The sequence below is a fragment of the Hypanus sabinus genome, chromosome 18 (assembly GCF_030144855.1).
Source record: "Hypanus sabinus isolate sHypSab1 chromosome 18, sHypSab1.hap1, whole genome shotgun sequence".
Taxonomy (NCBI): domain Eukaryota; kingdom Metazoa; phylum Chordata; class Chondrichthyes; order Myliobatiformes; family Dasyatidae; genus Hypanus; species Hypanus sabinus.
In genome coordinates, this window is record NC_082723.1 from 20,332,001 (window position 1) to 20,347,883 (window position 15,883).

Here is a 15,883-nt window from a genome sequence, read left to right on the forward strand (position 1 = left end):
TCTATACTCATTCTTCAGGACCTCCTCACTCTTTCTTCCTACGTCATTGGTACTGATGTGTACCATGACATCTGGCTGATCACCCTCCCACTTCAGAATGCTGTGCATGCGATCAGAGACATCCCTGACCTTGGCACCCAGGAGGCAACAAACCATCCAGGAGTCTCTGACATGACCACAGAACCTCCTGTCTGTACCTTTAACTATCGAGTCCCCTATCACTACCGCTCTCCTCTTCTTCCACCCTCCCTTCTGCACTGCAGAACCAGACTCAGTGCCAGAGATCCAGCTGCCACAGCTTGTCCCAGGTATGTCACACCCCCCCAACAGTATCCAAATCTGTACACTTGTTGTTGAGGGGAATGGCTACAGAGGAACCCTGCTCTGCCTGCCCTTTCCCCTTCCCTCGCCTGTTGGTAACCCAATTACCTGTGCTCTGCTTTGGCATAGCTACCTCCCTGAAAATACTAACTATAAACTCCTCATTCTCCTGAATGATCTGGAGGACATCCAGCTCCTGCTCCAGTTCCCTAATGCGGTCTGTTAGGAGCTGCAGCTGGATGCACTTCTTGCAGGTGTCGTGGTCGGGGTCACCGGAGGTCTCCCTGACTTCCCACATCCTGCAAGAGGAGCATTCCAACATCCTGCCTGGCATTCTCTCTAAACTTACTAGTCAAAAAAGAAATCAAATGAGAAAAAACAACAACTTACCAGAACCTACCCTCGCTTCTGCCTGTTCACGCCGAAGCCTTTTGAGCTAAAGACATCCCACTCTGACTTATTCCACTCCAACGATAGCTGCTTCGCTAGACAAAACTTCTTTAACTTCTTTTATAGTGTGCTAACTGACCAGCTGTCTTCAGCTCCTCTGCTCCCAATTGGTTGGTCGTTTAAAAAACCGAAAAAGCCTGTGAACCCTCTCCTTCTCAAGCTGAAGGTCATTGAGCTGCAGCTCCAGTCCTTAACCGTTCTCTGAGGAGCTGCAGCTTGGTGCTCCCGGTGCAGATGTGGTTAGCTGGGAGGCTGGAGGTCTCCCAGAATTTTCACTCATCACAAAAAGAACACAACCTCTAGAGCTATTTTTGACTGCACTGTGCCCTAACAGACAAGAAATGAATAAAGAAGAAACTTAACAGAAGCCTACCTTGCCCAAGCCTGAGCTTGTCCAAACCTGATGAGCCAAAGCTGCCCCACTCTAATACTGGCCCACTGCAACAATGGTCACTCTGCTTGCCCCCACCTTACTTTTATTCATCCTTGCTAATGAACCCCTTTCACTGATTGGGTGCAGTTCAAACATCAAAAACTATCACAAAACGCTGGTTTTTTAATCTTCAATCTCAGACCAGTGTGAAGTTACCTCTTCTTCTCATACTCCCATTCGTTGGGCACAATTCAAACTCACAAACTTGTAAATCATGGACTGGGCTAGAGCATGTACTGAATAAGGATGGTGGTGTTTTAAATTTGTATCTTATATATATTCTGATGCAAATATGCATCTTTCTTTCTTTCTATATAGCTGTCAAATCTTAAGACACTGCAGCAGAATTCAATTACAACCTCCCCCCTGCCGCCCCCCCAAAGGTAAAGATCATGAAATATCACACAAAAGAAATTTTATTTAATCCAGAAACTAGAACACATAATTTCAGAATAAAGGGTTACCCATTTAAGATGGACATAAGAAATGGCTGTAGAATGAGGCCATCTAACCCATTGAGTCCACACTGCTATTCAATATCATGACTGATCAGACAGTACTCAGCTCCACCTTCCTACCTTTTCCCCAAAATCCATAATTCTCCTGCTATGCACAAATATACTGTATATCTGACTACTAATATTTTGGAACATATAACAGTACAGGCCCTTCAGCCCACAATGCTGTACTAATCAATATAAACCTATCCATGATCCATCTAATGCTTCCCTCCCACATAGCCTATAACCCTCTATACCTCTTCCATCCATGTCTCAGGGTCTCTGATATCCCTAAAATGTAAGTCTGACATCTCCCTGATACTTTTCTCTATTCACTTTAAAAGAATGTCTTTGGTAATAGCCATTTCTGTGCTGGGACAAAAACACATTGGCTGTCAACTCCATCCATGCCTTTTTTCACCTTAAACACCTCCATCAAATTGCCTTTCATCTTCATTCACTCCAAAGAGAAAGGACATCACTCACTCATCTTTGCCTCATAAATCTGCGCACCCTCTCTAAAACTTCTACATCCTTCCATGAGGCAACCAGAATTGAGCACAATAACCTAAGTGTGGTCTGACCAGAGTTTTATTGAGATGCAACAATTCCTCACACTTGAACAATCACCTAACTAATGAAGTCCAACACACCATATCCCCTCTTAACCACCCTATCAACTTGCTATTGATATCACACTCACTGGTTTATAATTCCCAGGGTAATCCCTATTGCCCTTCTTGAACAATCGTACATCATTTGCCATTTTTGAATTGTCTGATACCACTGCTGAGGCCAGTGAGGGTACAAAGATAGTCTATGCCCCCAATTTCATACCTCCCTTCCTAGGGTAATAACCTGGGTTATATTCCACTTGGCCCTGGGAACCTATCTAATGTTTTTCATAAGCCCCAACAATGTCCCTTTCTTAATAAAATAAAATATTTTATTTCAGTTGTGTCATTTAAGGTAAAATTGGATAGGTATATGGACAGGAAAGGAGTGGAGGGTTATGGGCTGAGTGTGGGTAGGTGGACTAGGTGAGATTAAGAGTTCGGCACGGACTAGGAGGGCCGAGATGGCCTGTTTCCGTGCTGTGATTGTTATATGTTATGTTATATATGTTAACTTCAACATTAGCCTGTCCTATGCTGACCTCACATTTGTCAAGGGCACTCTCACTGATGAATGCTGAAGCAAAATATTCATTAAGGACTTCCTTACCTCTTCTGACTCTAGGCACATTCCCCCCTTTATCCTTGATCAATCCTACCCTCACTCTAGTCATCCCATTCTTCATGTGTTCAAAATAAAGTTCAAAGTAAAGTTTATTATCGAAGTACATACAGTATATGTCACTATATACAACCATGAGATTCATTTGTTGTGGGTATACAACAAATCTATAGAATAACTGATCCAGAATCAATGAAAGACCACCCAATTAGGGCATTCAACCCAAGTGTAGAAAACAACAAATTGAGCAAATGCAAAGGCACAATTATATACTGTAAATAAATAGCAATAAATATTGAGAACATGAGATGAAGAGTCCTTGAAACTGTGTCCATTGGTTTTGGAAACATTTCAGTGATGGGGCAATTGAAGTTGTGTGGTTATCCCCTTTGGTTCAAGAGTCTGATGCTTAAGGGGTAGTAAGTGTTCCTGAACCTGGTGATGCAAGTCCTGAAGCTCTTATACCTTCTTTCTGATGGCAGCAGTGAGATGAGAGCATGTTTTGGGTGGTGGGGGTGGGGGAACCCTAATGATAGATGCTCATTTCCTGACGACAGTGTTTCATGTTCTATAGATGTGCTCAATGGTTGGAAGGGCATTACCTGTGATGGACTGGGCCATATCCATTTTCTGTTCAAGGGCATTGGCATTTCCATTCCTGGTGTGATGCAGCCAGTCAATATACTCTCCATTACACATCTATAGAAGTTTGTTTTAGATGTCTTGCTGAATCTCCACAATTACAGGTGTTGCTATGCTTTCTTCGCAAGTGCACTTACGTGCTGGGCCCAGGATAGTAACACCTGGAAATTTAAAGTTGCCACCCTCTCCTCCTCATGGACCTCAGGTTTCCTTCAAGTCTATAATCAGTTCCTTGGTCTTGCAGACATAAAGGATGAGGTTATTATGACACCACTCAGCTAGATTTTCAATCTCTCCTGTATGCTATTCATCACTACCTTTGATTCAGCCCATGACAGTGGTGTCATCAGCAAACTTGAATATAGAATTGGAGCTGTGCTGAGAGGTGTTTTTGCCAATCTGAACTGACTGGTGTTTGCAAGTGAGGAAATCCAGGATCCAATTGCACAAGGAGGTATTGAGGCCAAGGTCTTGGAGCTTATTGATTAGTTTTGAGGGGATAATGGTACTGAATATTGAGCTGTAATTGATAAAGAGCATCCTGATGTATGCATCTTTGAAGTCCAGATGTTCCAGGGGTGAGAGAAGAACAATGAGATGGCATCTGCTTTTGAGCTGTTGCTCCAGCAGGAAAATAGGAGTGGATCCAAGTTGCATCTAAGGTAGGAACTGATATGTTTAATCACCACTCTCTCATATCCACTGTGATAAAGTGTTCTAAGTGCTACTGGGAGATAATTATTGAGGTAAGTCCCCACGCTCTTCTTTGGACTGGTATAATTGAAACCTGCTTGAAGCAGGGTGTATGTACCACACTGCTGAAGTGGGAGGTTGAAGATCTCAGTAAACACACCAACCAGTTGATCAGTGCAGGTCTTTAGTACATGGCCAGGTACCCCATCTGGGCCAAATGCTTTTCATCAGTTCACCCTCCTGAAGGCAGCACACACATCAGCTTCAGAGACTGTAATCATAGGATCATTGGTGGATGTGGGAGTTTGTGATGGTTCTTTCATGTTTCGACAGTCAAAGTGAGCATAGAAGGCATTGTGCTCATCTGGAAGCAATGCCTTATTGTAACCTGTCACTTGCTTTAACTATGTAAGAGGTGATAGCATTCAGGCCCTGCCACACTGTTGAACATCCTTTGTTGATTCACGTTTAGTCCAGAATTGCCACTTTGGCTAGATATCTTTCCAACTGTACCTAGACCTAGAAACACAGAAAACCTACAGCAAAATACAGGCCCTTTGGCCCACAAAGCTGTGCCGAACATGTCCTTACCTTAGAACTACCTAGGCCTACCCATAGACCTCTATTTTTCTAAGCTCCATGTATCCATCCAGAAGTCTCTTAAAAGACCCTATTGTTTCTGCCTCCACCACCACTGCCAGCAGCCCATTTCACGCACTCATCACTCTCTGTGTAAAAACTTACCCGACATCTCCTCTGTACCAACTTCCATGCACCTTAAAACTATGTCCTCTTGTGCTAGTCATTTCAGCCCTGGGGAAAAGCCTCTATTTACACAATCAATGCCTCTCATTATCTTGTACACCTCTATCAGTTGAGGAGTTGTTACCTGTTAAAACTTTCTTGGTCATCAGACTTAAATGCCTCTGATCTGGCTCTCATCAGATTTCAGATCTCATGACTCTTCAAGAGCTTATTGGGGAAGACTCTGAATGATTTAGTGGGGACACACTCATCTTCAGCTATTTTAATAAAGCCCATTACAGCCATGGTGTATTCACTCAGATCCCTCAATGAGTGATTGTACACTGACTCGAAGCAATCGTATAGCCGTTTCTCTGCTTTCTGCAGCCACCTCTTTGTTGTCCTAATCTCTGAAACTTTGCTCTTTAGCCTCTGCTTGTGTGCAGGTAGGACATCCAAGTAATCCAATTTACTGAAATGGGGTCTAGGTTTGGAACAGTAGGCACTCCTTATCTTAGTGTAACAGTGGTCTAGTTTGTTGGGACCTCTGATGCTACAGGTTATATGCTGGTAATAATTGGGCAGGATTTTCTTCACACAAGCCTGGTCGAAGTCTCCAACTATGATATATGAGGAACACCTTGGGATTTTCCTTAATTCTATTCGCAAAGGCCTTCTTATATCCCATTCTAGCTCTCCCAAGTCCCTTATTAAGTCCTTTCATGGCTACCTTATAATTCAAGAGCCTTGTCAGATCTTTCCTTCTTAAAATTTAAGTATGCTTCCTGCTCTTATCATCTCAATGGGACAAACTTATCCAGAACCCTATACATGTGCTCCCTAAACAATCTACTGCACTCATTTCTGCTGTGCACAATGATACTTAGCATAAACATTCAAAAGCAGTACTGTATATTCTCAGATATTAGAAATAACTTTAGTAATATCCTGTACTTTAAATCTAGTACATAAGTCAGATATCACTTATTTTCTTTAGCATCCAAAAATCCTTCAACATTTCCCCCCCCCATTGAAACTTCAAACAATTGGGGAAAAATTCCTTTTACTAGTTTCTCAGAACCAAAATCTAGGTCTGTTTTACTTAACAATTAATCAAAAGTAAATGGATCAGTTACTTAACTAAGTTACATGTTAGTTAACTGAGATAATCAGTTCAAAATTGCAAAGCAATACAATGGGATCCTTAGGGATATTTGCATTTTACCATATCCTTAAGTAACACATTATATATTTATAATGTTTTGATCCACATAGCAATGCTCTCAATAGACAAGTAAAAACTATGTTTGTAAACATCACATTTCAGATTCAATTCTCAAAATTTCAAAAGTATCTAGAAAATTCAGGTTGTTGAACTCCTTTTGATATCTGAAATTAAGACAGCTTCCCTAAATGTAGGTGCAGATGATTTTTTACAGAAATCCCAAAGCAATTATCTCTGACTGGCCATGGTGATATGAATATTTAGATACATTTCCTGATACAGCACCTGTGCAGCAATTGGAAAGTGGTAGTAGCAGCATTTCTCTCAACAGTAACCCCACAACCATATTTTACTATATAACCATCTTCTTAATACAGTAAAACATCACCATACTCCATCATCTATGAATGAGTGATAGATTTGCCAACTTGTACTGAAATAAGAAATGACAGTATTTAGATTAATCTTTATTAATGCAAAAGATAAAATACAAAATTTACAGAAATGCACATATACAATACTTGTATAAAAACAATGTACAAACATACTGTGCAGATATGGCACAAGACTGTAATCGCATAAAAATAATACTAAATTTAAATATCCAAATTTTAAAACAGCAGCTGGGATAAATTCTTAAAAAATTCCCAAAATATCTGCAATGGTCTGCTTGATGAACAATATGGCACCTGGTACTTTAATAACAATTGTAATAAAATGGAAACAGTATGCACAAGGCCACACTCTGCAGCTTTGCTATGAGGATCCACAAGAGATTGAAATAATTGAGGTAGATCGGTTTCCTTGTCTACTTTGTGGTTGGTGAAGTCCCTTCATTGTTCAAAGAGCCCTGCAATATTACCAACTGTCTTCTGTAAAACATTAAATGAAAATCATAATTTATCAGACATATCAAACTAAATGTACTATTTATGAAGCCCCTCCTCCATGGACTCTGGCTACACTCTCACTGCCTCAGTAAAGAAGCCAATATAATCAAAGACCCTTGTTCACCTTGGGCTTTCTCTCTTCTACCACTCCTCTTTCTACACAAGGCAGAAAATACAAAAGTCTGAAAGGACACATCAGTAGGCTCAAAGATAGCTCCTATCCTGCTGTCATAAGACAGGCTCCCTGATATGATAAGGTGGACTCCTGACTTCATAATCTACCTTGTCATGGCCTTGCACTTTATTGTCTGCCTGCATTGAACTTTCTCTATAACTGTAACACAATATTCTGTGTTCTGTATTGCCTTTCACTTGTACTACCTCAATATAATGAAATGATCTGTATGGCATAAAAAAGATTTTCCCACTATACTTCAATACATGTGACAATTATAAACCAATTTACCAAATTTTATGAAGTGTAATGATTTAGACAAATGCCACATCCACGTAACAAACTGCTATGTCCCATTAAGGACGTAGCAAGGAAAATGTTTCTCTTCTAAATGATGTTTAGTTGAAGGATTAACTGCTTTCATATCATGAGCACTCCAATATTGTCTTTTACAATGCCTGTATCACTGAACAGGCATTAGTTTAATGCCTCATTGAAGATGCCCATTGGATATGATACACATTATGCACAGGTTCATTCAACCCCAGTAAGGTGCTACCCACCTGAATGATTAGGGGACCCATGCAGAGATCCCACACATGACCCAAAAACAGGTGCAGATCAAACTACAGCACTGTTGAAAAGTGGATTGTGAACGAAATGCTCCACACATACTGAGCTTCAATACCACTATAAATGTAATTGTTAGTTTTAAATTTCTAATACTAAAGTTCAAACATTTTTCAGAGAAAAACCGTGATGTAAAATTATTTAATGTTGATTGCATGTTTTGTAAATACTTTAAAGCAAATCACTCTTTAACAATTGTAAAATGTATTTATAAAACACGCCAACAAAAATTTCAATCAAAACTGCTGGTCAAAATTTCAAGGTACAAGTCAAAAAGTAGCTCTGTAATATTGATTAGTGCTACTTGGTGCTAGTGTTTAGTTGGTCTTTAGATTTATTGTTAATGTTGTATTTTCTTCTGAATGCCATTTGCTTTAATCATTACTAGATTGATATACTTCCCAGAATTGGTTTCATCACATCTACTGCATTTACTGTAAGGTACGTATGTTGTCAACTACTGATAGTAAACGATTCTAGATAAGACTTAATAATCCTGCACAATGGCACACTTGCATCAAGCTCAGCTACTATATTAAACACCTCAATTCTATTTCTGTGCTGAAATATTAAACTATTCAATTTCATACATTGTTACAAGCAGCTCCATGTTATAGTCATTTGAGTAATGGAAATTCACCCTTAAAAGAATTCACATACCACTATACAAAAGTTATGAGATATGGATTAAATTTCACCCTTATGGTATCTGTGTCTCTATGTGAAGATACAATATATAAACACAGTGCAAAAGAAAGAACAAAATTTTAGTTACATTTGCAGTGAGAGATGCCTCAGACTGCAAAGCATTTTCTCTGACATGGGCAATAGATTTGGATATGAATGTGGGGCATCAGAAAAAATGCTTTGTATTCTGTCACATCTGTTGACTTGTCCCCATACTGGAGAAGGTGTGGCAAAGTAGAGACTCAGCTGTCACTACATCCATTGGGTAAACGGTGACAGCTGAATCCGTCCTTTGTCACACCTTCTCCAGTCCAAAGACAACTCAACAGATGCCTCAGAGTACGAAGCATTTTCTCTGACGTGTTGTACTGCAGGGAGCCACAGTAGTCATGGTCAGATCCTTGAAGTAATCCCTTGGCCTTTACTCCACTACCAGTAAGTCATCACACTTTAACCAATTACACCCCTGAACTCCTTCTGCATTACTTTTCTCACAGGAGACTGATCTTTGAATACCATCCCTTTCCTTGATATCCAAACTTCCTAAACCCTCTCCTAATCCAAGAGCCATGCACATAGGAGAAAATGCCTTGCAGATGAAGAACACGGCAGCACTGTATTTCAATCCCTGTTTACATGGCAACATAATCAATGTGGTGGCACCACTTCCAAATCTTAATCTCCAACAGGACTGAGGGACTAAAGATAAAAACTGACAAAATTTGTTGTTTCTTCTGCATGGACCTGTTTATTCCACCCACCCCCCATCCACTGAGTCTAATGTTGGCATCAAATGTTAATTAATGGAAGTGGGTCACTTAGTTACTGCCGAAAAAAATGGCTTAAATATGAAAGAAAAACATCCTGGAGGAAAATGATCAACTCTCATAGTATGAGATTCCATCAGAAAAGGAGATATGCATTACAGAAAATTGTGATAAAGACAGTTTCTAAGAAAGTTCAAACATTATTTTTGTTTAAATTAAATAATTGAAAATTGTGCTGAATTTAAAAGTTGAAATGTTTTTTCAGCAGTGCTGGACTTTAATTCAAGGTTAATCAGTCTACCAGAAATCTATGAGATCATCCAAATATTTACTGAAATTTCTGTCTGCCAAAGTTACTCTGCTATTAAACAGGTTACTAATCTAACAAAATACCTTTAAACCACTTTGCTGTGGTCTGATTTCCTGCTTTAAAATAATAACAATGACACCATGTCATTCAGCCCATCAGGTCCCAATCCCATCTTCTGATCAGAGTTTTGCCAATTGTCAATCCCACTGATAGGTTTTGAGGGTCAGTTGGGGTAGAATCAAGTGTAATCAAAAGGTTTATTAAGAATAATTATCATTAAGTTAAAGTACAAGACAAGGGTAGTTAATTTAAGATCTAAATTATCTGTAACTTATTTATTTCCTGTGCAGTAGAATCTCTCCATGAAAATATAAGTGGGAGTAACTGAACAAGGTGAATGCTCCAACCTGAATGTTGAGAAACAACAAACAGTTGTGCTCTGTAGTAATGTTCAATATCAGATTGTAGGCACACAATGATGGCAGGCAACTCTACGGAAGTTAGGGAAATTCCATATTTGCACAAGCAAACATGATATTTAGATGTAAGAAACTAGGAATGGTTGCCAATCAAGGAACATGGCAAAATCAAAGAATACAAGTTGGAAACTGGGAAGAGATCAAGTGAAGTGACATGGTGGAGCTGTAACTTTACAGATTAAATATTGACAGTCACAGGGCAGAAAGTTCAGTTCTGGGTGCAGATAATTTTTTTAATAGAAATATAGGCTACTGTTCTATCAAGCGTCTTTATTGGTACAAATTATATAACTAAAAATTTAATCTGGAAAAAATTTCCCTTGAAATAAATATTTCTAGTTACCACTTTTATTGCTGTAGACTTTCATTTAACTATCAGCCAGATTTTGTGTAGAAAGGCAACTGGAAAAGTGGGTATTGAAAAAATACATTACTCATCCCTTGTTTACCTGAAAATTGTTCAGTACCAAGCAAATGGGAATGCTTTCCCTGTAAAAATCTTTCGGCTGGTCTCCTGGAAGGCGACTGGGATATTCTGTGGAGTGAGGCCTGAAAGACAAGAATACGTGAATTTATACAGCTCTACCAACATTGCAAAATGTATGACATGCAGACAAAATGCTGGACGAACTCAGCAAGTCAGGCAGCATCTACAGAGGGGAATAAACAGCCAATGCTTTGGGCTGGGGCTCTTCATCAGAATCAGAATCAGAATCAGACTTTAATTGCCAAGTACCTGTACACATACAAGGAATTTACTTCCGGCAGATGTTGTCTCTCTGCTCATAACAATAATAATGATAAATATAAATGAAAATATAGATTATACATACAAGTAGTACAATCCAAGTAATAGTTAGCCGACAGTTAACCAGCAGTTAACTGTTCAGCAAAGTGACCGCAGTAGGGAAAAAACTTCTCCAGTGCCTATTAGTCTTAGTCTGGAGGGATCTGAAGCGCTTACCAGACGGAAGCAGTTCAAACAGTCCGTGTGCAGGATGGAAGGAGTCCTTTATGATGTTCCCCGCCCTCTTCTTCAACCTGGAAGAGTACAGGTCCACAATAGAGGGCAGGGAGGCTCCAATGATGCGCTCAGCAGTCCTCACTGTGCGCTGTAGTCTGGTTCTATCCTGCTTGGTGGCGGCTCCAAACCACACAGTGATGGACTCAATGACCTGACATTAACTGTTTATTCCCCCTCCATAGTCCCTCCAGCATTTTGTGTGTTGTTTGAGATTTCCAGTATCTGCAAAATCTGTTGTGCATATCAGATATGATGCTTCACAGAAACAATATGAAATGGTACTTAGCTCTGCCAAATGAGGAGATATTAATAGATGAACAATAACTTCAGCAACAGCTTAAACAAATTGGTGAGTTTTAAGAGTGGTATATGCAGAGAGGCATAGAAAGGGAATACTGGAATCTAGACTCAAAATTAGATTTTGAGTTTGATGAACAATTCTAACACATCAACACCCATCCCAAGTTTCATGGCAAAGGCAGTCTTGATAGTGATTAAAATCACGGATGTGCAGTAGAAATGAAGGTACATAGAGATCTTGGATGTTTGTAGGGCTGGAGCTATTTGCATTGTAAGGCAACAGAAAGGATATATTAGATTTTAAAATCTCAAATTAAAATTTTGCTGTACTGTGTTAGTATGAGTCAGCAAACACACGGAATAGGTTTGGGTCGAGTTATCAAAAGGGCAGCAAATCCTTCGATGAGATAAAATTTATGAAGGGTGGAAGGTAGGAGATCCATCAGAAGAGCAAAAATCACATCTGCAGGTAGCATGGGCAAGTGAGTTTCAGAAAATGATAGATGGTTCATATATTAAAACAGGATGTCATTCTTGCATTCTGTCCCCCAAATATGACCACAAATTGGTCTAAGTACACAGGCTTTCGTCTTCCATATATTTAGGTGTAAGAAACTACTGATCCACGAAGAATGGTTGCCAGTCAAGGAACATGGCAAAAATCAGAGAATATGAGTTGGAAACTGGGAAGAGATCAAGTGAAGTGACGTGGTGGAGCTGTAACTTCCCAGATTAAATATGCAAAACAACAAAAAAAAATTTCTGTAAGTACAAAATTAAAACAGAAATGCTGGAAACACTCAACAGGTCAGACAACTTTCAAGGAGAGAAGAAGTGAGTTAATATTTCAGGTTGATAACCCTGCAACTCTGTTTCTCTGCCTCACCTGCTGAGAATCTCAAGCCTGTTCTGTTTTTAACTAGTTCCCAGGGCTATGCAAGCTCTTAGGCGAATTGGTTGTTGTAAATCACTCCTGGTGTAATTGATTTAATTGACTGGTGGGAGTATTTGCTGGTGTAAGTGTGTTTAAGAGACATCATTTCCACAATCCTGATTGAGAAGCTGCAGAACCTGGGCCTGTCTACCTCCCTCTGCCATTGGACCCTTGACTTCCTAACCGGCAGACCACAGTCTGTGTGGATTGGTGATAACATGTCCTTCTCGCTGACGACCAATACCAGCGCACCTCAGGGGTGTGTGCTTAGCCCACTGCTCTACTCTCTATATACACATGACTGTGTGGCTAGGCATAGTTCAAGTACCATCTATAAATTTGCTGACGATACAACCATTGTTGGTAGAATCTCAGGTGGTGACGAGAGAGCATACAGGAGTGAGATATGCCAACTAGTGGAGTGGTGCCGCAGCAACAACCTGGCACTCAACATCAGCAAGACAAAAGAACTGATTGTTGACTTCAAGAAGGGTAAGTCGAAGGAACACATACCAATCCTCATAGAGAGATCAGAAGTGGACAGAGTGAGCAGCTTCAAGTTCCTGGGTGTCAAGATCTCTGAGGATTTAACCTGGTCCCAACATACTGATGTAGTCATAAAGAAGGCAAGACAGTACTATACTTTATTAGGAGTTTGAAGAGATTTGGCACGTCAACAAATACACTCAAAAACTTCTATCGTTGTACCATGGAGAGCATTCTGACAGGCTGCATCACTGTCTGGTGTGGAGGGGCTACTGCACAGGACCGAAGGAAGCTGCAGAAGGTTGTAAATCTAGTCAGCTCCATCTTGGGCACTAGCCTACAAAGTACCCAGGACATCTTTAGGGAGCGGTGCCTCAGAAAGGCAGCATCCATTATTAAGGACTTCCAGCACTCAGAGCACACTCAGCAATTCAGGAATAGCTTCTTCCCCTCTGTCATCTGATTCCTAAATGGACATTGAAGCTTTGGACACTACCTCACTTTTTTAATATACAGTATTTCTGTTTTTGCACATTAAAAAAAATCTATTCAATATATGTAATTAATTTACTTGTTTATTTATTATGTTTTATTTTATTTATTATTTTTTTTTCTCTCTCTGCTAGATCATGTATTGCATTGAACTGCTGCTTCTAAGTTAACAAATTTCATGTCACATACCAGTGATAATAAACCCAATTCTGATTCTGATTTGAGGGAATAGATTACAGGGAAATCATTGGAGGAATGGGATTGTTCTGAGAGTCAGCCAGCGATTGGCTGAATGCACCCCTTCTATGTTATCGTTTATCCCGGTCATACCGAATGTCATTTGTAACTTTATCAAGAACATTTTCAGTACTGTTGCAGAAATGAAAACGTGAATAGAAGGATTCAAAAATGGAAGGGGAAATTACGAACAAAGTGGTCATAACAGAAATAATGCTTTTTTTAAAAAACTAAATATTCATGTAGCACTAATATTTGTTGAATAATTGACATTTCCACAGACATCCACTAGATATTTTTCAAGAACTGTTTTGGCTTAGCTTGTTACTACAAAATGTTTATTTGTTTTTTTTCCATTTAGGTAATTATAATGTCTTATGATGATGGCAATAAAAACAAAAGGAACCCATACATGGTGCATATATAAAAATATACACAATTACTTAAACATTTAACAGATCAACATATGAAACAGCAGAACTAGAAGGATAAAGCTCCCAGAGATAAAGCAAAGACAGGAGTCAAAAGAAGTGGTCAAAAGGTTTAAGAATATAAATAATGAAGATGAGGAACAAAGTGGTTGATGATTTAATGCTTTGTAAATCTTAAAAAAACTTACAGATATCTTCAACAAGACTTTGATGCAAGAAATGAACATTAAAATAGAGGAACATTGAATCCAAAAGGTCAAAATGGGATTTTTTTTGCCAGTGGCTGATATAAAAGACGAAGTTTGTTGTAGTCTCATCAACATAAACCAAAAACACATTTCAAAATGTTTACTGTGCCTATCAAGCTAGTTATGGAAAGAACTACATGTCTGGGCTGTGTTATAATTTTATATACGAACATACCCCTAAATCAACACAAGGTATCATTCAAGGAATTTCTCAGGGATGTGTCCTTGGCCCAACTATCTTCAACCATTTCATGAATAATCTTTCCTTCATCATAATTTAATGAGGTCATTTGCTGCAGATTCAAAAGCATTTAGCTCCATTCTGAACATATTGAAGCAGCCTATTGCAGCTCTGTATAACTCAATGGGACTGCAAAGGAATTCTCACCAAATGGATTAATGTAGCCACAGTGACATCAAGAAGAAAAAAGGACATTTGATTCGTGCTCCTTTTACTGAAGTAACTTCATCATCAGGACAATGCAGTTGCAGTATGTCATGCAGGATGTAATCAAACAACTTAAAGTTTGTTTAACTTGACTGGCATCTCTCAAACTCCACCACTCAGAAGGACAAAAGTAGCAATGACCTAACATCATCTTCAAGTAACATTCTGAAATGGGATTGGTGAATCATGTTTCCGTTACTGCTTGATTAACATTCCTGAATTCCTAAAAGTACTGTTGTAGTGTTATAGTTTATTAGTTGAAGACAGGTCATTGGACACTACTGTTTCTTCCTTCAATAAAACCTTGAGTCGATCTTTCATTGTTTTCCTTGCCAATATAGCCTTAGTTAGTTTGCAAGTCTTTCATTGCTACATTTTGCTACCTACCTTACTTGTGCCATCAGTCTGATAATGATGAGATGAGTTTACACTCATGCTGGTAACGAGTTCATCCAGGGCATCCACTCGCCTTCTCAGGTTTGTCAGATTACCCTGTGTCTGCTGCCTTCGTTTACAGAGTGCTTCAGCTTGTTCTGACATGCACTGACGAATCTGTGCCTAAACAATAGAAAAACTGATCAACAATGACAAACCGACTTATTAAAAGTAGATGTTCTTAAGATCAATGATATAAAACTTTGTTAAATTACTTTTCAGTGTACATTGCAGTCAGCAGTAAAGGTCATTGGCTGCAGCTTACCATCACTGCAGGACTTGTATGTGTCTAGGACAAAGAAAGAGGCAGGGCAAAAAAAACATAGCAGACTCTACCCATTCAGCAAACTGCTTTTTCCAAAAGATCCCTTCTGCAGAGCTCTATAGGGCTATTTCACCAAAAACTATGCCATTTTAAAAGTTTCTTCTCTAGGCAGTTAATCTGATCAACAATTTTAATTACCCCTCACCCCTCTCTATCTATTACCCCTGTCACAACACTGCAAACACTTTAAACCGCTTTTTATAATGCTGTTTACATTGTAAATACATGCTGGTATTTATGCCCATTTTATTCTATACATATACTTTAAACTTTAACTTTATATTTACATATAATTCTTTATATGAAGAACTATATGTAATACTGAAGAGCTGAATACTGTT

General features: G+C 39.2%; 1 protein-coding gene across 5 annotated transcripts in view; it reads right to left on the minus strand.

Moving 5' to 3' along the window:
- Positions 1-6,686: 6,686 nt before the first annotated feature.
- Positions 6,687-15,883, minus strand: part of cntrl (centriolin) — a 108,440-nt gene continuing 99,243 nt past the window's right edge. For 3 of the 5 annotated variants that reach the window (XM_059993812.1, XM_059993813.1, XM_059993811.1), the window contains exons 42-44: positions 15,170-15,340; positions 10,632-10,731; positions 6,688-7,116 (exon numbers count right to left, since the gene is read on the minus strand). In XM_059993812.1, the coding sequence (XP_059849795.1) occupies positions 7,103-7,116; positions 10,632-10,731; positions 15,170-15,340 (285 nt within the window). In that variant the 3' untranslated portion in view covers positions 6,688-7,102. Of the gene's footprint in view, positions 7,117-10,631; positions 10,732-15,169; positions 15,341-15,883 lie in introns of all 5 variants that reach the window. The other 2 variants (XM_059993815.1, XM_059993814.1) reach the window with 1 other exon arrangement.